The sequence below is a fragment of the Onychostoma macrolepis genome, chromosome 21, assembly GCF_012432095.1.
Source record: "Onychostoma macrolepis isolate SWU-2019 chromosome 21, ASM1243209v1, whole genome shotgun sequence".
Lineage (NCBI taxonomy): Eukaryota > Metazoa > Chordata > Actinopteri > Cypriniformes > Cyprinidae > Onychostoma > Onychostoma macrolepis.
Window position 1 is genome coordinate 29,163,744 of NC_081175.1, and position 23,884 is coordinate 29,187,627.

The 23,884-nt window shown below is 33.6% G+C and overlaps 2 protein-coding genes across 5 annotated transcripts in view; one reads left to right on the top strand and one right to left on the bottom strand.

Annotated features, from left to right (window-relative positions):
* Positions 1-2,313, top strand: part of ric1 (RIC1 homolog, RAB6A GEF complex partner 1) — a 49,583-nt gene extending 47,270 nt beyond the window's left edge. For both annotated transcript variants that reach the window (XM_058758312.1, XM_058758311.1), the window contains exon 26: positions 80-2,313. In XM_058758312.1, the coding sequence (XP_058614295.1) occupies positions 80-362 (283 nt within the window). In that variant the 3' untranslated portion in view covers positions 363-2,313. The remainder of the gene's footprint in view (positions 1-79) is intronic.
* Positions 2,314-2,971: 658 nt separating this feature from the next.
* On the bottom strand, positions 2,972-23,347 carry LOC131529390 (endoplasmic reticulum metallopeptidase 1). Of its 3 annotated transcripts, XM_058759074.1 has the most exons (17): positions 22,998-23,115; positions 21,888-21,949; positions 20,738-21,042; positions 17,918-18,045; positions 17,248-17,353; positions 16,004-16,150; positions 15,755-15,847; positions 13,969-14,181; positions 12,629-12,849; positions 8,222-8,396; positions 7,917-8,107; positions 7,024-7,176; positions 6,741-6,943; positions 6,551-6,666; positions 5,213-5,376; positions 4,994-5,134; positions 2,972-4,114 (listed from the first exon to the last, which is right to left on the bottom strand). In XM_058759074.1, exons 3-17 carry the CDS (start codon positions 20,778-20,780, stop codon positions 4,037-4,039), a joined length of 2,172 nt encoding a protein of 723 aa, XP_058615057.1. In that variant the 5' UTR covers positions 20,781-21,042; positions 21,888-21,949; positions 22,998-23,115; the 3' UTR covers positions 2,972-4,036. The 3 variants fall into 3 exon arrangements, with proteins under 3 accessions (XP_058615057.1, XP_058615055.1, XP_058615056.1); XM_058759072.1 differs by lacking the exon at positions 21,888-21,949 and having other exon boundaries at positions 22,998-23,347; XM_058759073.1 differs by lacking the exon at positions 21,888-21,949 and having other exon boundaries at positions 2,972-5,134; positions 22,998-23,347.
* Positions 23,348-23,884: the final 537 nt, after the last annotated feature.

The following is a 23,884-nucleotide window of genomic DNA, read 5'->3' on the forward strand; positions in this document are numbered from 1 at the left end:
GTTTTGAACCTGTTTACATTATGCCATCAAATCAGTATTTCTTCTTTCTCTCTCTCTCTCTCTCTCTCTCTGCTGTCAGTCTGGGCTACAAGCCGTTCCTGAACCTGATTCGTCCGCAGCTGCTGAAGCTGCTGGAGGTTCCTGTGGAGCAGGTTCAGCCCGAAGCCTTCCAGCCGACCGGAGCGTCCAAACTGAGCGAGCCTCCGCTGCTGCTGCTGCCCCGAGCCGAGGAGCTGACCGCCGCTCATCCGCTGCCCTCGGACGGCCCCGCCGGAGCCAGCGCCCGGCCCCTGGACGACACACCGCCGGAGCCGGAGGACGAGCCGCTGGAGGAGGGATCCTACGACTGCACGCTGTCCTGACACCTCCAGTGTGTGTGTGTGTGTGTGTGTGTGTGTGTTCCTGCTCGTCCACACTGCAGTGTCCTGTGTGTTTTGCTGTGTTTTCAACATCCTGTGGTCAACAGCATCATGTTTTGCTCTCTTCACCTCCACACTGCAAAAAAATCTTTCTTAGTATTTTTGTCTTTTGTTTTTATCTTTTCCAGTACAAACATTCTGAAATCAAGATACATTTCCTTGAGAAATAAAATCTTTCTGATAAACAATCAAAATTAATTGAGTTAAAAAAAAATATATATGTATATATTATATATATGTTTTGGGTATTTTTGGCAAAAAATTATTTATTAAATGACAAAATGAAATAAATTTATGCTTAAAACAAGAACAAATATCTGCCAGTGGGGTTAAAAAAATAAACATAATTCACATGGAAAATTAGATTTTTTTTAATGGACCCCAAAATGACAGATTTATTTTTCTTGTTTTAAGACAAAACTCACTTTATTTTGATCAGTTTTTAGACTGTTGATGTAATCAAACACATGCATAATTTATTTTGCAATTAAGATGATAAATTCATAATTAATGGTGTTTTTTTTTTTTGTTCTTTTTTTTAAATCACTATTTTTTTCATTCACTCTCTCTCTCTCTCTCTCTCTCTCTCTCTCTCTCTCTCTCTCTCTATATATATATATCATCTTCATTTATTTTTTATTTAATTGAATAATATTTATATATTTGTACTGGGAAAAAAATAAAAACCAAATTCAAAAGACAAAAATACTAAGAAAGCATTTTCTTGCAGTGCATGAGAATCTGACGTGGCCCGACAGCGCTGTCATTCACTCTTCACACCGAATCATGAGATCTGTGGGAATCTGAGGATTATTGATCAGCGTGTTTTTATTGGTTTGAGTTTGTGTTTGAACGACGGCTTCATGTTTTAATGTTAATGGTGAACTATCAGCCTGGCACCTGTTTTATTGGATGCAGGTTCTTTGAGATCGTCTCCAGTCTGATCCGGATCATGTTTGGCAGGTTTTATCAGTTTTTAAGCTGCGAGTCGTGTTGCTTCAGCGCTTCTCTGTGATCCGTGAACTGTTGAGCGTTCATTTACCAAACATCAGAGCTGCTCTTCAAGACAAACACATGCATTATTTATTTCCCAATCTTATTTTACAGCCATGATATTAATCTCAAATAAGCAGTTTTTCATCACTAGATCTCGGCTGACTGCATTATTGCAATGACTTTTTTGTTTGTTTTTCTGAATTGAATTATTGCAGGTTTGTGTATTTATTTGAGCAGCAGGACAAAGAGACGTGAACGGATCGTCAGTATTAATGTGTTCAGTGTTTGTCTCGTAAGCGCTGCCTTCACAACGGACCAAATCATCTACATGTATCAATGCCTTTGTATTATTATTATTATTATTATTCTACTTGTAGTTCTTATGCGTTATTGACAGTCGGTCTCGGAGTATTTAGCAGCTTTAATGAGATGCATCTTTATTTTATTGTTTTGTTTTTTCCCCCCCCGAATGGCTCAAACAAGCAGCTTAGATCTGGTCTGATCTGGTTTAATCTGGTTCAGTGACTCCCAAACCAGCTGACAAGTGCCCAAAACCCCATAAAACCAGCTCAACGGAGCGGTTTCTGCGGTTTCTCCTCCTCGCAGTATTCCTGATGATCATGTTCACAAACCAAAGAGCTTCATGGACGCGTTCATGGTACAGATTACCCACAATCCCTCTGACGTCACAGGACTGATGATGTGGTTTCATGTGGACTGAGGGTTTGATCTGGTTTCTGCGGGTTTGTGTGTGAGTCGGTACTCTTGAGTTGTTCATCTGTACAGTTTAAAGTTTCTTCTCAATGCAGTGTACAGAGAGTTTCCTGGACAATAACTTTTCTACTCTGTTTTCTATATTTCCTGTACATAAAGAACAATAAATTATTTTTTAAACGTGTGCTGGTTTTTTTTTTTTTTTTTTTTTTTTCTTTAATCTGTTTGAGCTGTGTTGGGGAAAATATTTTTATAAGTTAAAGCATTTTTACTGTGGGATTTTTTTGAAGAAAATATTTGTATTCATCAAGAATGCATTAAATTGATCAAAAGTGCCAGTAAAGATATTTATAATGTTACAAAAGATTTCTATTTCAAATGAATGAATATTGTGCAGCACAAGTGTTTTTAACATTGATAATAATCAGAAATGTTTGTTGAGCAGCAAATCGGCATATTAGCATGGTTTCTGAAGATCATGTGACACTGAAGACTGGAGTAATGATGCTGAAAATACAGCGCTGCATCACAGAAATAAATTACAGTTTAACAGATATACACAATGAAAGCAGCTGTTTTAAACTAATAATTTTTCATTATTTTTACTGTATTTTTGATCAAATAACTGCAGCTCTGGTGATCAGAAGAGACTTCTTTCAAAAACATTGCAAAGTCTTACAGATACAAACTTTTAAACATCAGCTGAAGAAAAAAAACTGAAAAATAGTTTGAAAACAATTTTTCAGTTGACTGATGGTGATTTTTAATGTTTGTTCACATTTTTCTCTTTCAAAAACATTTAAAAAATCTTTAGTTTAACAAAAGACAAGAAAAAAATGACAGGAGAGCAAAAGTGATTTTTGTAATAGAAAGATGATTCATCTCAGAAGAACAATTCAGTACAGCAAATGACATAAACATGAACAAGACTTAAAATTACACAAACAATTAAATCAACCTCTAAAAGACATTAATGAACAATCAATCAAGTGATTCTTATGTGACAAGAAATGAGTTTCATTCAGTTTGTGTCACAAAACATTTCGGAATATGACTAGTTTGAGAAATGTTATCAAAAATATTTACAGATTTGTCACGTGATCACAGTTATTATGACTGTATTTTACAGTGATGTGCAGATTTTCTGTCTCATTGCTTTTGTTTGCTCAAGTCAGACATGCAGCTGTCAGTGAAGTTAGTAACAGCGTAACGACGACAGGTTATTGTGAAATAAAGATCAGCCTGTCGTTCATAAATAATGCTCATTGAACATTCTCCCAAACGCATGTCGACTTTCATTACAAAACAAAAAGACTAACGCAGAGTAATTAAACATTCATTAACAGTCATATTTCCACATTCATCTGAAATCTGGGACGGAGAAACATTCATCAGTTCTTAAGTTTGAATTAGTTTATGGATCTCAACCTCAACAAAACAGAAATGCACAGAAAAAGAGAAAAAAAAGCAATGTCTTTATCCAACCATCATATCATAAAAGGACAAAGATTCTGAAGCTCAAATTTTACATGAGATCTACAAGAATTAACATCTTTTTACTGTAGTAATAATATTCATTTTTAAGGCTTCAAATCCAGTTCAGTCCAGAAGAACATTTAAACCGTATTCACTCACGCAATAATACAAACATGAATAAGCAAACAAGCAGCTGGACTTTGAGCACATTGACGATTGTTTACTGCGATTATACCATGCTTCTGTAGCTGAGTGATCAGAACTCAATCTGAAAACAGTTGCATAAAACAGAGAGAACGAGGTATAAACAGCTTGAAATTGGCATTGGTCATTTTGTTAATGCTGCATTCACATCATGTCAGAACGGCCATCGACACAAGATCACGGACAGGAAATGACATCACCAGCGCATGAGCATGACGTGATCTCGGTCATCTGAAAGCACCAAGTCTGTCGCTGTGAAGCAGAATCTCTCCGTCTAAGACGCCGATATCAGTCCAGATCTCACACTTCACAACAAAATCAAAACCTTTCAGATTTTGCATTATTTTCATGACAATTAAACACAATACTCAATTCACATTGCTTGTGTAAAAAAAATAAGTACAAAAAAAAAAAGAATCATTATATTAATAGAAATATTAATTTACATTTTCGTAATTCTCATTCTTTCTGATTTTTAGCAATAAAATACATTTCATTATTTTATTATTTTTAAATATATTAAAAGACAGTATTTCATTAGTAAGAATCAGAAATGAAAAACAAGAATGAGAATTACAAAAACAAACCAAAAGTAAATTAAATAATATTTGGGGGGAAGAAATTCAATTAATCATTGTATCTCATTGTCTTATTAAAACAATGATGATTCTAAAATAAGTACATAATTCAAATAAAATGCCACATGAGAATTTAGGGTGAAATGTGTTTAATTGTCATAAAAAATAATGGCATAATGTAAAATCTGATTCTAAGGCTTAATTTTCTTAATCCAAAATGTAATTTAACACTTTTTTTCTTTTTGTGTTGAAATAAGACCCAGACAAATAAAAATAAAATAAAATATAAAGAAATAAAAATGAAACATAATAAAATAAGTAAGAAATTAAATGAAAAAATAAAACAATAATGAAATGAAAAAATAAATAAAATAAAATAAATAATAATAAAATAACCACTGTCAGTTGGTTTGTGAATGAAGAAGTTGGTGTGGAGTTGATTGTGTGTGTGCGTGACTGAGTGAGTGAGTGTGTGTGTGTGTGTGTGTGTGTGTGTGTGTGTGTGTGAGTGAGTGAGTGAGTGAGTGAGTGAGAGTGTGTGTGTGTGTGTGTGTGTCAGGGGTCCGCTCGTGTCTCTCAGTATCTGTACATGTGATAAGTGCTGACCCAGGATGAAGGAAAGGCCCAGGCCGGGAATCTCTTGAGTAAAGCCTCCAGCGGCTCGGAGCGGCGGTCCGGACCGGAGAAGTAATGAGAGGAGACGGCCATAGAGATCAGATCCTCGTCTGGAGACGCGTCTGAGGACCGCTAAAGAAGCACAAACACACACACACTCAGATAATGAATGCTTCCTCACTCGTCCGGTCACACACGTCTCACACTCACCTGGATCTCGAACCAGAAGCTCCAGGCCGGAGCGTCGAGGCCGTGAGAGTAGAAGATGAAGTACTCTCCGCTCAGATCGAAGCGTGGTGTCCCGTCACCAAACGACCAGCCAATCAGAGACGCTCCAGCCTCAGGACGCACATACAGAGACATGTGACTCGGACCTGAAGGAGAACAGCCTCACATCAGCTGATCACACACACAGTCTGATCTAAACCAGTCAAATATCACACACAGTTACTGCATTATTAAATGCAAATGAAACAAATAAAGGTAACTGTTTATTTAGAAAGTAGTTTATAATACAGTTAGCTATATATATATATATATATATATAGATAGATAGATAGATAGATAGATAGATAGATAGATAGATAGATAGATAGATAGATAGATAGATAGATAGATAAAACTGAAGTAATAAAATAATTTTTCATTGTTTTATATTACATTACAAAATAAATTCTATACTACAATAAAACTATAAAAACAACTTTTTTAAATATGTGTCAAATTTATAAAAGTTAAAAATGTTAATATTTGTAATAAATCATTTTAAACAAAGCTTTTTATTAGATTATTGACAGCCATCATTCTTCTAAATAATCAATGTATATTTATATGTATAATAAATATGAACATATATATGTATACAATTTCAGGTATGTTTACAATAATATGTAAATATATACTATTTATATAATTTATATAACATATATTTCTATATAAATATGTAAATAAAAATTATAATTATATACAATTAAAAACTTAAAAATATTAATGTAAATTAAAATATATTAAGCAAAATTATTAATATTAGTTGCATGTTTGTTATATATGCAATATAATTTATATATATAACAAACTAGATCAAAAATTAAACATTAAATATTTGCAATATAATATTTCCTTAATATTGTTTATTGACAATCATTACTATTATATTTTGATAATGCATATATATATATATATATATATATATATTTGCATGCTATATATATATGACAGATGGTCTACACTTATTAGCTTATTTTTATTTAATTAAATATAATAATATAATATACAATTATAAATCTAGTCTTTAAACTTTTGTAATATTTCAAAGTTTCAGTAATTTAAAAAAATGCTTTTGAAGAATAAAGTCTTCAACATTATTGATTATTATTTTTAATTTTATATACAGTATATGACAAATGTTAATATTTGCATTCATTTTTATTAACAAATTTGTATTAATGTTAAACTAAAATTAGTTTTATGATGTAAAAAACTGTTTTTGATGAATAGAGTTATCAACAGTTCTCTTAGGCTCATGATGAAATGCCCCTGAACTCTGACCTTTGGCCTGGAAGCTCATTCTAACGCTTCCCCACTCGTTCTCCTGTCTGGATAAGAGCTGGAACTCCAGCGGAGCTTGAGGAGAGACTGGAGGAGCAGGAAGATACCAGTTCTTCCTGTAATCAGAGGAAGCTGAGGTTCACTGATAGTCTAAAGCACACAGAGAGCAGCAGTGATCTCCGTCACTCACTTGACCAGGAACTTGACCGGAAGGAACCATGGGAAGCCGCAGTAGGGCAGCTGCTCGGAGCAGCGCGAGCGGATGCTGTCGTTGATCTGCGGGATGAGAGGCGTGATGTGCTGCATGCCGCTGTAATCCAGACTGTTGATCCACAAACCGGAGTCGGAGCGCTCGACCGAGCCGTCCGGAGCGTGAAACACGCGTGTGCTGTGCTGGATCACACACAACAAACACTGCCCTCACTGGAATGTAAACACATTAATATAAACATATCAACCGGTGACGGCGGTACCTGGACAAACACGCGTTTGGGTCGCGGGCTGGACGGGTCAGCAGAATACGGGAAGAACAGACCACAGCAGACCAGAACAAACATCAGCGTAAACACTGATCCCAGACCAGCCAAGATCCGCTTCGTGCTGCGGCTCAGATAGATGAAATGCATCTGTGGAGAGACAGGGACAGAGAGAGATAAACGGGTATAAGGAAGTGTATGCTGGAAGAAGTAGAATTTTTTAAGTTTCTGAATTTGAAATTTTTAATATTTGAAATTAGAATTCCTTTATTTGAATTTTTAAATTTGAATGTTTTAATCTGAATTTTTGCCTATGAATTTTTAAAACCTAAATTAGTATTTTTGAATCTGAATTTTTGGATCTGAATTTTAAAATCTGAATTAGTATTTTTGTATTTGAATTTGTAAATTTACATTTTTTAATTTTTTAATCAGAAATGTTGAATTTGAATTTCTGAATTTGATGTTTTTTTCCATCATAATTTCTGAATCCAAATATTTCAAGTTTTGAATCAGAATTTTTTTGGATTGTAATTTCTGGATTTGAAGCTTTGAATTTGAATTTTTCAATCAGACTTTTTAAATTTGAATATTTAGATTCGAATTGGTGAATCAATTTTGGGACTTGAAGTTTTGAATTTGAATGTTTGAATCAGAATTATTACATTTTGAATATTTGGACTTGAATTTTTGAATTAGAATTTTTAAATTAGATTTTTTAAAAATCAGAATTAGAATTTTTTTTTTTTTTTTTTTTATTGGAATTTACATTTTAAATTCAAATGTCTGAATTAGAATTTCAGAATTAGAATTGTTTTAATTTGAATCATTAAATTTGAATTTTTTTAACATTTGTATGTCCTATGTTACAGTTAGTCTGTATGACTCACAAAGTATGAAGACAGAGTGACAGTTGCGAGGGTGATGAGTGAGGCCAGAACAACATCAGGCGGGATCTCGGTTCCGCTGCGGCCCAGGATGGGTGTGAAGATCTCAAACACCACCCAGATGAGGAACATGATGTGGACATATGGCACGGCGAGACCCATCAGATACAGGACAGAGTACTGCAGAGATGCTCCTGAACACACACACACACACAGAGATGAAGGGCAGCACTGATGTCTGCTGGACTCAAACACGGGACAATCAAACACCCTGAAAACACAGTCCAGAATGATGCTGTGTGTCTGACCTCTGGCTCTGAAGTGTTTGGTGAGCAGCAGTTTGCTGGCGAGAGGGAAGACGACCATCATCATGGGCACATACGCCGAACACAAGCCTCGCTGAGTGAGGAAGAGCAGCGCACTGCACCACAACAGCAGACTGACGTCAAAGAAGCGCTCCGACAGATCCACGCCGCTCACACCCTGACAGAGAGACCAAACACCAGCATATTCTCATTAATAACCATACACACTTATACCATATTCACATAGAAATATATACAAATCAGATGTTGTAACTGGTTCAACACACACACAGACAGACAGACAGACAGACAGACAGAAATACACTCACACACACGTTTGTTTTTGTAAATTGTGGGGACATCCCATAGGTGTAATGGTTTTTATACTGTACAAACCATATTTTCTATCGCCCTACACCAACCCTACACCTAACCCTACCCCTTACAGGAAACTTTCTGCATTTTTACTTTCTCAAAAAAACTAATTCTGTATGATTTATAAGCCTTTTGAAATATGGGGACATGGGGAAATGTCCTCCAGTGTTGCCAAGGACTACATTAATGCTCTTTCCGTTTTTCATGTCCGCGGGTTGAAGCGACCCCAGTAACGTGATATTTAGCCCCTACGACTTTTATCAGGGGGACTCCACCAAAAAAAACATGTATTTTACCCCACCGGAACGCGATTTTTACTGGGAAACCCCACTGAAAAGTTGAGTAGCAATTAGGCAGGTTTTGCTGAGAAAACCTGGCAACCCTGATGTCCTCATAAATCACCTTCTCCTTGTAATATCTGTCATAGCCACGTCATTATACAAATGTGTGTCCTCATATGTCACAAAAACGTGCACACTCACTCACTCACTCACTCACTCACACACACACACACACACACACACACACACACACACACACACACACACACACACACACACACACACAGGCATAATGGTTTTTATACTGTACAAACTGTATGTGCTATTGCCCTACACCAACCCTACACCTAAACCTACCCCTTACAGGAGACTTGTAACCATTTAGTATGTTTTTTAAGCCTTTTGAATTACGGGGACATAGGCAGTGTCCTCATAAACCACCTTCAAATTGTAATACCTCTGTCATACCCATGTCATTATACAAATTTTGTCCCCATAAACCACAAAAACCAGTATACACACACCTGTGAGTACACTCACACACCCACACACACACACACACACACAGACAAACACACACACACACACACACACACACAGACAAACACACACACACGCACACACACACACACACACACACACACACACACACACACAGACAAACACACACACACACACACACACACACACACACACAGACAAACACACACACACACACACACACCGACAAACACAGACACACAGACGCAGACGCAGACACAGACAGACAGACAAACACACACACACACACACACACACACATACTGTCTCAGCCAATGAGAGCGGAGCAGCAGATGGATGGACATAAGCAGAAAAACAACTTGAGCAGATATTTATGCATCAGCACAAACATTTGGTGTTAAAATAAATAAAATGTTATTTTATTTAATTTATCAATAAATAATGCTATGATTTGGCATTGCATAAATAACTTGTTTATTTAATTTTTAAATAATGCATGGAGAAACAATAAATTAATTAATTAAAATGTGTATGTTTATTTGTTGTAAAAATATATATTTATTTATATTTATATAATGCTATGATTTGGTGTTAAAAAATAATAAATACAAAAATGTGTTTATTATAAACAATTTTTTAAAATTGATTTTATTTATAAATAATACTCAAATTTGGTGTTATAATGCTATGATTCTATTGAACTAGTAGCAGTTACGTTTGTTTGTTTGTATTATCATGACAAGATGTTGAATGTTTCAATGTAGTAAAATAAGGTTTGTAAAGTTTATCTAATCTCAAACTAACTCTGGTCTCACGTTATTAATATTTTATATATTTGTCTATATTTCACTAAGTTAAAAAAAAAGAGAGTCCTAGAGGAGTTAAAACCATCAAATGTCTTTAAACTTTCCATTCATCTGTGAATCCTGATGAATTAAAATGTATGACCGTTTTCCACAAAAATATTGGGCAGCACAACTGTTTTCAACATTGATAATAATCAGAAATGTTTGTTGAGCAGCAAATCAGCATATTAGAATGATTTCTGAAGATCATGTGACACTGAAGACTGGAGTAATGATGCTGAAAATACAGCTTTGATCACAGAAATAAATTACAGTTTAACAGATATTCACATAGAAAACAGCTATTTTACACTTAAGTAATAATTCAAATTTTTTACTGTATTTTTGATCAAATAAATGCAGCCTTGATGAGCAGAAGAGACTTCTTTAAAAAAAAACAGTAAAAAATCGTACTGACCCAAACAGTAATATATCTGAAATAATAAATCTGTCGTGAGAAATCCATCCAAGATCACAGAGAAATGCACAGAATGAGGAAATATTGTGCTATTGTGTGAGCTGAATATATTCTAATAACTAATCCTAAATTTAAAGCGTAACTATACAAACACACAAGAACAGAGCTGCAGCATTTGACAAATAATGTAATATTGTAAAAACCACGACAGCATGAACAAACACACATTTTTTTCATTCTTTTATAATATTTCTTGAGTTTTCTTGAGCTCATATTAACTAAGAGACTAAATGGAATATTTGTACTTTTACTGCATGACTGCTTACATGGACTAAAAAAAGCTTACATTTAATGATTAAAATCTTCAAAAGAGCTTATGAAAAGTTACATTAATAAAGAATGAAATGAATGACAAAGAGTATTTCCATCAGTGGTGTTAATGAGACACAGCAGTGAACTCTGGGTCTTTAGGCTGATTAATTAGTCATTAGTAACCGGACGCGCAGGTAAAGACCCTCGGTGACATTCACAGAACACCAGCCGCGGGTGACTGTAATAATCAACATTACTGATCATATGAGTGGAAACACAAACCCATAAGAAAAACCCTTTCATGTGACTCGAGGCACTCAGTAACTAGTCCTTACAGACGCTCATCTGTTTCAAAGACGTCCTACAAACATCTCAAACCTTACAAATGTCATTTAGAAATTGATCATGTAAGTAAACAAATTAAAATATGATTTTTTTAATTTTTTATTTTAAAAAAATAATAAAAATAATTTTAATAGTAAATAATTTCACTTGATTTAAAAAAAATATATAATAATGATATTGATTTGGAATAAATAAATAAAATAAACTCCTGAGCATATCAGTTATCAGTGATAATATGATTTACTAAAAATATATTTTATGCCTGTAAATGTATTTTATTGAATATTTAAATAAACAGGTATATATTTTCATACTTATTTAATAATGCAACTGATTTGGAATTAATTCATACTTTTATTATTTAATTTAATTACTATTTAAATAAAGCTACTGATATGTTGTTAAAATAATAAAAAAAATACTTTATTTTATTTAAATAATGAAACGGATAATATTCGTAATTCGTAATATTAGCCAGCAAATCGGTTACCTGTGATTTATTAAAAATTTATTTTATTAACTGAATTTTTTTAATGAATAAATAAAAGAATGAATTTTATTTAAAATTCAGTGATTTTTTATTTACTTAAATAATGATATCAATATGGAGTTAAAAATAAGTAAATAAATAAACAAACAAACTAATTCGGCATTAATTAATAAATATTTTGTTTACTAAATTAATATTTAATAAATATTTACTAAAATGAATTATTTACAATTAAAATTTACTGATGTTAAATAAATGTGGTATTATTTATTTTTAATTTGAATAATGAACAGATTTGGTGTTGAATAAATTATTTTATTGTATTATTTTTATTAGTGTTGTCAAAAACAAATTTTTGTGTGCATACTGTTTATATTTATTACGTATATATACACATACAAACACTTGCATGTATATATTCACTAAAAATGTTATGTTTATATGTTAAATATATTTAAATATAATATAAAATATAAGAATATAAAAATATATGCATGTAAATACATTACTGTATGTGTTATACTATATAATACACATACACAGTACACATACATATATTATGTAAACAAAAACTTTTATTTTGGATGCGATTATTCGCGATTAATTGTTTGAGAGCACTATTTTTTATTTAAATAATAATCAGATTAATAATATTAGCCAGCATATCAGTTATCAGTAATGACATAACTAAAACGTATTTTATGAGTACATAAATAAATTGTTGTGAATATTACAGTGCGCTCAGGTTCAGACTGGATTAGTCACATCAGCTGAGTGTAGTTCGGCCCAGAAGTGTGTTTCTGAGGGCAGATGAATGGATGTGAGGTGTGTTTTGTGTCTCACCCCATAGTACAGGTTCTTGGCGAGTGTGTGGATCAGCAGGATCTTTCCGGTGGCGGCGGATCCGTACAAACACACAGCGGCGTAGAAGTGTGTGTACCAGAACATGGAGCGACCGGCGAGAGTGACCAGCAGAGCCACGATCAGAACCGTCAGCAGAGTCACGAACCAGCTCAACACACACACACACACCGCACACGCCAGATCACGCAGGTACCGGCCGCCTGCACACACACACACACACACACACACCGCAAACATTAATACACCAGAATAATAAGAACAAAATCACATTAAATTTATGAATAAATCAGTGTTTTTGAGTGAATCTCTTAAATGAATGATTCAAAGACAAATACATTTTTAACAGCTACCTAAAAAAACAAGGCGCGCACAAAGGAATTTAAATTTAAATTTTACAAGAAGTATCCCGTGCCTGACCTTAAGCCTCCGATTCTGGAATTGGAATTGATTTTCGATTCCCAACCCTACTTCCTCCTGTTTTATATTGTTCATTACTCGCATTACAAAATCATGATGCCTGTTTGTACTCGTAGCATTCAACAGAATAGACTTTAATTAAACAGATATATTAGCATATCAGTTATCATGGTTTATTACAAGTTTATTTTAATCCATTTTAAAATTCCGTATGGAATAAATTATTATTTTTTTTAAATTTGAATAATCTTACAGTTTGGCATTAAAATAAATAAATAAATAAAATGTATTTAAATAATGCTGTTATTTGGTGTTAAAACAAACAAATGAATAAATAAATAAAATTATCATTGTTTATTTAAATAATGCTACGATTTGGAATGAAATAGATAAATAAATGTACTTTATTTAAATAACGCTAAAATTTGGTGTTAAAATAATAAATGAACTAATAACAAATGTTCTTTAAATAATGCTACGATGTGGCATTAAAATAAATAAATAGTTTTATTTTATTTAAATAATGCTATGATTTTGTGTTAAACTAAATAAATAAATAAACAAATAAATGGTTTTATTTTATTTAAATAATGCTATGATGTGGCATTAAAATAAATAAATAAAATGTATTACATTTTTTGTTAAAATAAATAAATAAAATACTATTTTGTATAAATTAATTAATTCATTCATTCATTCATTCGCAGCAAAGGCTATTTCAAAACTTTTTATATACAATACTTATCCTTCCAAAAATTCTAACCCTACTAAAAAATTATATAGCAATCATATAAGCTCTTTTACTTTGATATTTGATAGAAATATTCTTAAAAATCCCTATCAATGAAATTTCTGAATAAACCATTGAGTGATAATAAATATGATTGGTTAGCGTCACGCACCTGCATTGCTACTTATCATGTACTTCTTGCCCAGGTAGATCACCGTGGCAACGGCGGCCAGTAAGTTGATGATGGTGCCGACACGAGCGGGATACGCTACCACGGTAACGCCCAGCAGATCAAAGAACACCATGTTACCGTGGCGATACGCTGATGAGTCAGCCAGCTGCTCTGACATCAGCAGGTGTGTGAGCACAGACAGGATGTTGTCACCTGGAGACCACAGGAACAGGAAACAGAATCAACACACATCTGTCTGTACTGTCAATATATGATTGTAGGAAAAATAGTGCTACTGTTTTGTAGATAATTATATTCATTTATTGAATTTTTAGACTTCATATGATTATTTTATAGCAATCATATTTTCACATTCGTGTGGTTTCTATGCATCTGTCCTGATGCCTGAGGTTGATTTGCTGAAACACACAGCTACTGTTGTTCTACAGCAGAGAGTTTAAACTTTAAACCTTTACAGTCTGTTAACTCTGACTCGATCAGGATATCAGCAAACACTCACATACTGAGCCACTGACGCAGTCGACACAGCAGAACCAACACTGACACACACTACATTCATCCAGTACAGCAGCACTGACCTCTGATCAGCCCAACAACTGTATTCATACTATATCATAAAACACAGCACTGAGTCTAAATTCTGATTGGATGAGTCACATTTAAAATAAACTATGTACAGTAAACACACACGTGACGTGACGCACATCAGTGTAATACTAGATTAATGCAACAAGTTCCGTTTGCATATTGATCATAAACTGCCTACGGCTGGGCTAATGCATTATTCATTTGGATAATAATAATAATAATAATAATAATAAATTTGTATATGTTTATTTCATAATAATAATTAAAATATAATATAATACAATAAAATATAATTATATCATATTTTATATAATAATATTTAAAACAACAATAGTAATTAGATAATAATAGTAATAATTCTTTCATTATTATGGCTATATTTTATTAGCAATAATTACATGTATTCATATTAATATTTTTATTATTGAAATGACATGAGTAACAATATTAAAACTAAATAATAATAATAATAATAATATGTTGTTATTAATAATACTAATTTCAATGTAAAAGTATTATAGTACGTTAGTGATGATTATTATGTTATTATTAGTAATTACATGTATTGTTACTCTTCACAATAATATTACCAAGTATTAATAATTTTAATTTAATACAATAACTTAAGAAAATAACTTAAAAATAATACAAATTTTTAAAATCAAATTTTTATCATCAAAACAACTTTTTATTTACAAAACTATTATTAAAATAAACAATGATAATAATAAGTACTTATTATTATTATTTTCACAGAATTATTTACTGAACATTGGTATCTTTAACGGAGTCTGTTTAGTGATTCAGTTTAACTGAATTCAGCAGCACAGAAATAAAGTATATGAACTTATGAAAGTGTTTATATAAGATGATCTTAAGCAGCAAGAGACAGATGATATTTTCCAATTATTCCCCAAGTTATAAGATTTAGCCTTTTTTTAATTTATTTTTTATTTGTATTCATAAAGACCCTCTGAAACAGACACATCTGGGTTTGGATCAGTCTACTGCTGATCTTCTTAAACTCACAGGAGTGTGAGGCTGCTGATCTGAGCAATAACACACACAGATGAGTGTGTGTGTGTGTGTGTGTGTGTGTGTGTGTTTTCTGGTCAGCATCTAGATGTCTTCATTCTCTCGTTTATTCCTGTATTTGAGGAATCATCAAGCGTCTCACCTGCTCTCTGGATGGAGTCGGTGTGGATTCGCTCCGGAGTGTCATATTTAGTGTGATAGATGAAACCGTTCTCTATGAACGCCAGATCAATCCCTGCAGAATGGCACAGAGAGGACAAACACTTCACACACCACTGGATGAAAAACTGAATAATGTTATTTTAAATATTATCGTGATTTGACTGAATAAAAGCATCACCGGTGCAGATGAATCTGAGTGTATCAGACTGTGTGAATGAGTATCTCATACCAGGAATATTTCCAAAGTCCCTGTAGATGCGGAAGTCTGTGTCTGAGGGAATAACGCCGCTCTGGAAAACCTCCTGACCCACGACTGAAGCGAACGGATGGACAGCAGCGCGGACATACGCCTGCACCAGCCACGGGTTCTCCGGACCTGACACAATCACATTTAGACGTTTAGCAGAATGTTCAGCTTTCCATATAATGAAAGTGAATGTAAACAGACATGAACAATCTGATAAACATCTGCTATTGTGTTGCACTGATTAAACATCAAGGCCTGATGTAGGTTAATAAATAAGCTGTCCATTGATGTATGGTTTGTTAGGATCGGACAATATTTGGTTGAGATACAACTATTTGAAAATCTGGAATCTGAGGGTGCAAAACAATCTAAATATTGAGAAAATCTCCTTTAAAGTTGTCCAAATGAAGTTCTTAGCAATGCATATTACTAATCAAAAATTAAGTTTTTGATATATTTACGGTAGGAAATTTACAAAATATCTTCATGGAACATGATCTTTACTTAATATCCTAATGATTTTTGACATAAAAGAAAAATGGATAATTTTGACCCATACAATGTATTGTTGGCTATTGCTACAAATATACCTGTGCAGCTTATGACTGCTTTTGTGCTCCAGGGTCACATATATGGTATATTTGCTGTAATGACAGTTTTGTTTTCAAAACTTTACTGTACAGAAACTAGGAGTGTCCATAGATTAAAATAAGTAACTTGAATAATTATAATTAAAATTATATAATTTTCAATTATATAAAAAATAGTTTATTAATTTAATGAGTTTTCAGAGTCTAGAAATCTAGAAGACAGTGTGAATCCTGCTTATCCTGTTAGAATTAGCTTAAAAAAACAGTTGCTGAGGGGGTGAATTTAAATAAACAAATAGGGGTGAATTTGAATAAACTGGGACTCTTTTTGCCATTTATATGACTGGAAAAAATGTTAATTTTTAGGTTTTTTTAGCTGATTTCAATGCTTTTTTCCATGCTTTTTATCAAATCATTTGAGCCATTTTGAGGCTACAAGATTATTTAATATTATTTGAGAAGCGGTTGAGACCCGCTGGTTTATAGTGACATGAGCGTGAGTGAATGGAGAGTGAATACAGGAGACGCTGGCCCTTTAATTCTGGGACCTGCTCTGCCCAGCAACAGAGGAAATGTATTGATGTGCTGCAGGTGTTGAGCTCTGACACACACACACACACAGGTATGAGTGTTTACCTGTCTGAAACACCACCTCTTTCCCGCCCACTCCTGCTGCCTCCAGGTTAATGAACGCTCGCACCTGCTGAGCCCAGGCATGCTGGGTAATAAAGCCGTGACTGGCCTGAGAGAGAGAAAGAGACAGACGCTTTCAAACTCATCTGTGTGTGCCAGAGGGTTATTATAGTTAACTAACACTATAAGGAAAAAAACATTTCCATTACTTGAAATAAAGTGTTAAGTGAAATAAAATAAAACATAAAAAAATCTTATTTAAAAACTTATAAAATTATAATATACATTATAAACTTATAAGGCAACATTCAAATTTTTCAGTTTTACTTGATGCACTAAAATAACAAACTAAAACTAAGATAAAAATTAATAAAAGCTATATAGACATATTTTAAAAAATGTAAAAAATAATAATAAATGACAATTTGTTCTGTGCAAAAAACAACAACAAATTACTAAAAAATGTACCAAATTAAAATGAAACAGAAAACATTAAAATTAATTCAAAATATTAATAAAAACTATAATAATATCTCAACAATAGTTAAATAACACCATGCTGAACACATGAAAATCAGTCCTGAATTACTACTGCTGCAAACACACAGTGAGAATGACAGTCCGACCCCTCTGAGGTCAGAGGTCAAAGGTCAGATGTGCCGTGACCTCTCACCTGCAGGATGTTCTCCTCGGCTCCGTTAAACAGGAAGATGACGCCGTGTGTGAGCGGCGTGGAGAGATTCGCCAGAGAATGTAAAACCTCCAACATCACAGAGCAGCTGACGGCGTCATCGCTGGCTCCTGAAACACACACACACACACACACACACACGTACGTTATTAGTTCATTGCACACAAACCTCGAAACACAATTCAAATAAAGTTTGATAAACAAATGTGTAATAAATATATAAAACCACTACTATGCAGGATGCATAAAGAATGGATGATATAATGCATGATGCATAATGCATGTGTGAATGTAAAATACAGTTTTCTTAGAAACAACTTTCCCATCAATCAAACTCATTCACAAATGGCCAATAAAGTCAGTCCAGGCCTGAGATATCCACAGCACTGCAAACCTGAATCACTAACTGCAGTCTGTTAGACACTCGTGCATCTTTTCCATCATCAGCAGCAGATCTTCAGAGCAGACTGAGAGCTTGTGAGGATTTACTTATTCTCCCTCTATAACTCAAATCATTCACTGAGGTTTGTCGTCCTGTGGTCGGGGTTTGTGGTGTGAATTTGACTGAGAGCAGCAATAAAGCTCAGGAAAAACAGATACCAGGCCTGCTCAGCATGCAAATACACACACACACACACACACACACACACACACACACATAATCCTGCTGTTCAGTTTCACTTCCTCATTCTCTAAGGATCAGGAATTCAGAACAAAGGTGACTGAACAGCGCTGATATTAATGTTGCTTTAGTAATAAGGACGAAATAATGCAAATAATGTAATATGCTCATCCATATGCAACCAACATCAGACACAAACACAGTGAAAAATGAGAAAGATGTGAAACACGAGTCAAAGAACAGCGACACCAAACACAAGGAAACCTTAAACTGCTCGATCTGATCACTGTCACTCCGAACAACAGCAAACACAACAAGCAAACAGAGACAAACGGCACGATGAAGAAATATGGATTTCCACAGCAGCCTTCACTGGTTATTACATCACGTCAAGATAACTGCCATGAATAATTTCTCAAGAGTCAAAGAACAGTGTGTCCTAGACTCCCAGTCACACGAGATCTCGCTAATATCTCAGTTATAAACAAGATTGAGATTAAACCGAGTCTCCTGCATCTCAGACGATTCTCCTAAAAAAGACCCCAATAATCTCACGCTTCAGAAAAGATCTCAACGTCTCAAACTGTGCTCAGATACAGAAACCTGGAATCAAAAATCAGATTTGCTGTATATGAACTCAAACATTTCTCATCAAATCATCTGAGCTGCTAGACATTCATTTTACAGCTCTTACTGGACAGCTAGTGACCTACTCGTGGTTCTCAACAAGATCACGTTTAAGTCTCATAAGAGCAAATTCTGAGCAATAACAATTTACTGAGTTAACTCTTCAACTTCATGAAGCTTTATGATTTTCATTCCAGGTTTTTTAGGAGAAACATCAGAGACAATGTTAAAGTCTCATTTAAGACTCATAAGTTATGAAAGGGCAACTTATGGGCAATAACATTTTATTTAGTTAACTCTTTGCTTTCAGGACGCTGATTTTCAGGACTTTTATGAAAAATATCTGAGACAAAGGTAAACACTTAATGTGATTCTCAATAAAGTCTCATTTGCATCTCATAGGTTATAAAAGACCATCTTCTGAGAAATATCATTTTATTGAGTGAGCTCTTTGACTTCATGAAGCTTCATTATTTTCAGTACAGGATTCTGGGGAGAAACGTCTGAGACAGTTAAATACTTTATGTGGTTCTCGTTTAAGTCTTATTTAGGACTCATAAGATATATATATAAAAAAAGCTAATTCTGTGCAATGCAATTCCATTGAATTAACTCTTTGCCTTAATGAAGCGTCATGATTTTCAGAAGTTTTTTAAGGAGAAACAGCTGAGACAAATGTAAAGATTTAATGTAGTTCTCAATTATGACTCATTTGGGTCTCATAAATTATGAAAGAGTGACTTCTGAACAATGACATTTTACGGAGTTACCTGTTTCCCTTAATGAAGCTTCATTACTTCAGTGCAGTGTTTTTAGGAGACACAGGTTCTCACAGGTTATAAAAGAGTGACTTATCTTTTATTATCTTTAACTTAATGAAGCTTCATAGTTTTTACTGAAAGAAACTTAAGCAAAAACATGTTGATGCTTCAGACATGAAGCTGATATTGTATCAGAGTTGAAACTTAAATGAGACGTAACTGAGATCTCCATTAAGTCTCACCAGCACTGAAACTGTGACCCAGGAGCACAAAACTAGTCATGAGGGTACATTTTTAAATTGACTGAATAAATAATCTTTCCATTGATGTATGGTTTGTTAGGATCGGACAATATTTGTCTGAGATGCAACTATTTGAAAATCTGGAATCTGAGGGTGCAAAAAAAATCAAAGTATTGAGAAAATCACCTTTAAAGTTTTCCAAATTAAGTTCTTAGCAATGCATATTACTAATCAAATATTAAGTTTTAATATATTTACGGTAGGAAATTTACAAAATATCTTCATGGAACATGATATTTACTTAATATACTAATGATTTTTGGCATAAAATAAAAATTTCTAATTTTGACCCATACAATGTATTGTTGGCTATTGCTACAAATATACCCGTGCTGCTTATGACTGCTTTTGTGCTCCAGGGTCACAATTAAGGAAAAAATCTGAGACAAAACATTAAATCATAAAAACTCAACAAGCTCTCCTGATCTATGAAACTACATCTCCTCTCGGTTGGTTAGTGAAGCGTTGATTAAACGTTGTAATTACGTACCCGGGCTGTTGGCCACTGAATCAAAGTGGCAGTTAGCGAGCATGAAGTGCTGCGCGGTTGTCTTCGGCTCGAGTTTGACCGCGATGTTGGTCACACGGTCGTAATAGCTGGTGAATCCGCCGAGGAAGTCGATGCTGAAGGATCCGGTGGGCCGCTGGACGTCCACAGTGATGGAGTGAGGACCGGTTCGGCTCTCAGTCCGGATCTGCTCGATCTGGTCCAGCAGGTAGTTCACAGTCTTGATCTCGTTCTCTGGACTTCCGACGGTCCGCGGCCCGACGCTCGTGATCTGCTCCAGATGCTTCCTATCACACACAAATATCATCATAACACAAACTTAATTACATGTACTGTTTTTTATTTATTTTATTGTTATTTATTTAGTTATTTTAATTTATTTACTTAAAGGTTACGAGTTTTGTTCTTAATGAGTTCTCTTATTTAATTGCAGCGAAAAAGCCAAATAGAGTTTCATTGTAGCGGTTTATAATGACAATAAAGATTATTCTATTCTATTCAATTCCATTCTATATGCACGGATGTAATGCTCACAATAAGATCATGAACTTTCATTTAATACCAACTTTAAGCATCATTAGAAGAGAGATTTGCAGAATATGTAAAAAATAATACTGAAAATATCCTTGTTACCACCTAAATTTTATATTTTTATTTTAAAATTAGATTTTTTTTTAATATTACATTTATTTGGATATATTTATTTATATTACAGTTTATTTATAATATACCATTTATTTTATTTTATTCAATAATTATATTTACTTTATATACTAATGAAAATTCATATGAATTTTATTTAATAATTCATATTTATTCATATTTATTTTCAATAAAAACAATTATATTACAATATCTTTTACAATGTTCCTCTAATCAAATTCAAACAAACAGATATTGTTGATGTTGTAATCCTCATATTATTAAGTTGAAAGCTTATTGATAAGTATTTATCCTAAGCATAACACTTACATTTTTTTACTATTGGTTGGAAGATAAACACATTTTATGCACTTTTAAAGTTTTTTTTTTTAAAGTCTTGTTATATGCAAACAACTCATTAAATTAGATAACGTTTTATTAAATTCAAGCTTAAAACAATAAACAATTAGTTTCACATTTTGCAACTTACTTAAAAGATCTTCAAACTTCATTTTCTTTTCATTTGACTTTCTTTGTTTGTAGAGATAGTTGCTGTATGACATGAAAAATAATACAAGTTATACTGAAATTAACCTCTTATTCCCTCAATATTTAAATGTTTTTTTTTTTGTTGTTGTTGTTGTTGTTTTTTTTCTGGTATACTCAAACCCAGCAGACAGATATTATGCATGCTTTAAAGTTGATAAAAAGTTCTCATAAGTCATAAAGCCATAGTTAATCCAATAAATCAGAGTTACTAGCTACTGTTCTCACAGTAACACGGTAATAAATTGTATCAGCCACAATTGACATCAAATAAACAATAGTAGCATCAGTAACTGTAGCAACAACAACAGTAGTAACTACAGTAAACAAACGACTTGAATAATTTGTTTCTAAATATTACAAATTAAAATATAATTATTAACTTACTTATTTTTTAATATATGTGACCCTGGACCACAAAACTAGTCATATAAGGGTCCATTTTTTTTTTTTTTTTAATTGATTTATATGGTTTGTTATGATAGAACAATATTTGGCCGAGATACAACTATTTGAAAATCTGGAATCTGAGGGTGCAAAAAATAAATAAATAAAAATCTAAATATTGAGAAAATCGCCTTTAAAGTTGTCCAAATGAAGTTCTAAGCAATGCATATTACTGATCAAAAATTACGGTAGGAAATTTACAAAATATCTTCATGGAACATGATCTTTAATTAATATCCTAATGATTTTTAGCATAAAAGAAAAATGTATAATTTTGACCCATACAATGTATTGTTGGCTATTGCTACTAATATACCTGTGCTGCTTATGACTGCTTCTGTGCTCAGGGTCACATATAAAAGTACACATATAAAGAGCTTTAAAATGTTACTTACAATGTGCATTGTTATTGTGTATTAAAGTTTATAATAGACTATATTACACCATAAACAATCATGATATATTATAAAAACACTAGTTGTTTTTAACCATGGCATTATGCTAATTTACCATGGTATTACCATAGTATTCATTAAAGGTATTCCTGAAGATTCATGTAATACCATAGTAAACAGCACAGCACCCTGGTATTCTTGGTCAAGTGTACCTGGCCCGCAGCGCGTTGAAGTGTCCTGGGCTGCTGATGATGAGCTGCTGCAGTGAGAGCAGAACCAGAACCCACAGCAGAATCACGAACCCCAGCAGCAGCAGCACAGCGGAACTCTCGCCCAGCAGCCCGCTCACTTCCGGCTTGAGCTTGCGCTTGCGGAGCCCGTTCAGCGCGGCCGCTTCATCGCGAAAGTCCAGCTGGATCTGCTGCTGGTTCTGGTACTGTTGGGCTCTGATTCTGCGGACCGTAGAGTCTCTGTCCATCTTTACCGCTGCTGCTGCTGTCAGCGAGAACGGAAGCAACGGAGGGATAAACTTCACCTGACACGCGCAGCGCTGCTGTGATGGGAGGGGCCAGAGTCACAAACCCCGCCCACATTAACAGAGGTCCCGCCCTTTCTCCGTTATTAGTGCAGTACCGCCACCCACTGAGCAGCTTCACACACCATGCACCATTATTAAAATAATAAATAATTAAAACAACTGCTCTTATAATAAATTAACTGATTAATAATAACTTTAATTTTATAAAAGTGCAGTCTTCTAAATAGGACATTTTTGTTTTAAACATATATATTTCCATGCAAATCTATACACATTCATGTATAAAATAAATAAATAAATAAAAGTAATATCCTATTATCTTTCATTACTTTTCTAAATTTTTGACACGAAAACATAAGTGAGGATGATATATTTGTGGCAGCTGTAAATCCTTTCAATGCACACAAAAATAATCATTTAAAGCCTATACAATTGTGCTACACATAAAGAACACTGTATTGTTGGATTATATACACAGTAGATTAAAGTATAGATTCAAATTATGAATCAAGCTACCCCACAATCCATGTACTTTATAAGGGTGTGCTTTCATTCACACTT

Coding starts and splice junctions, on each gene's coding strand:
- LOC131529390 (XM_058759072.1), bottom strand. CDS start 23,263: ATGGACAGAGACTCTACGGTCCGCAGAATCAGAGCCCAACAGTACCAG. Junction 21,043..22,997: donor TTCAACGCGCTGCGGGCCAG/GTACACTTGACC, acceptor TGTGTGTGATAG/GAAGCATCTGGAGCAGATCA. Junction 4,115..4,993: donor GGGCCTTTCCTTCATCCTGG/GTCAGCACTTAT, acceptor TTTGTTGTGAAG/TGTGAGATCTGGACTGATAT.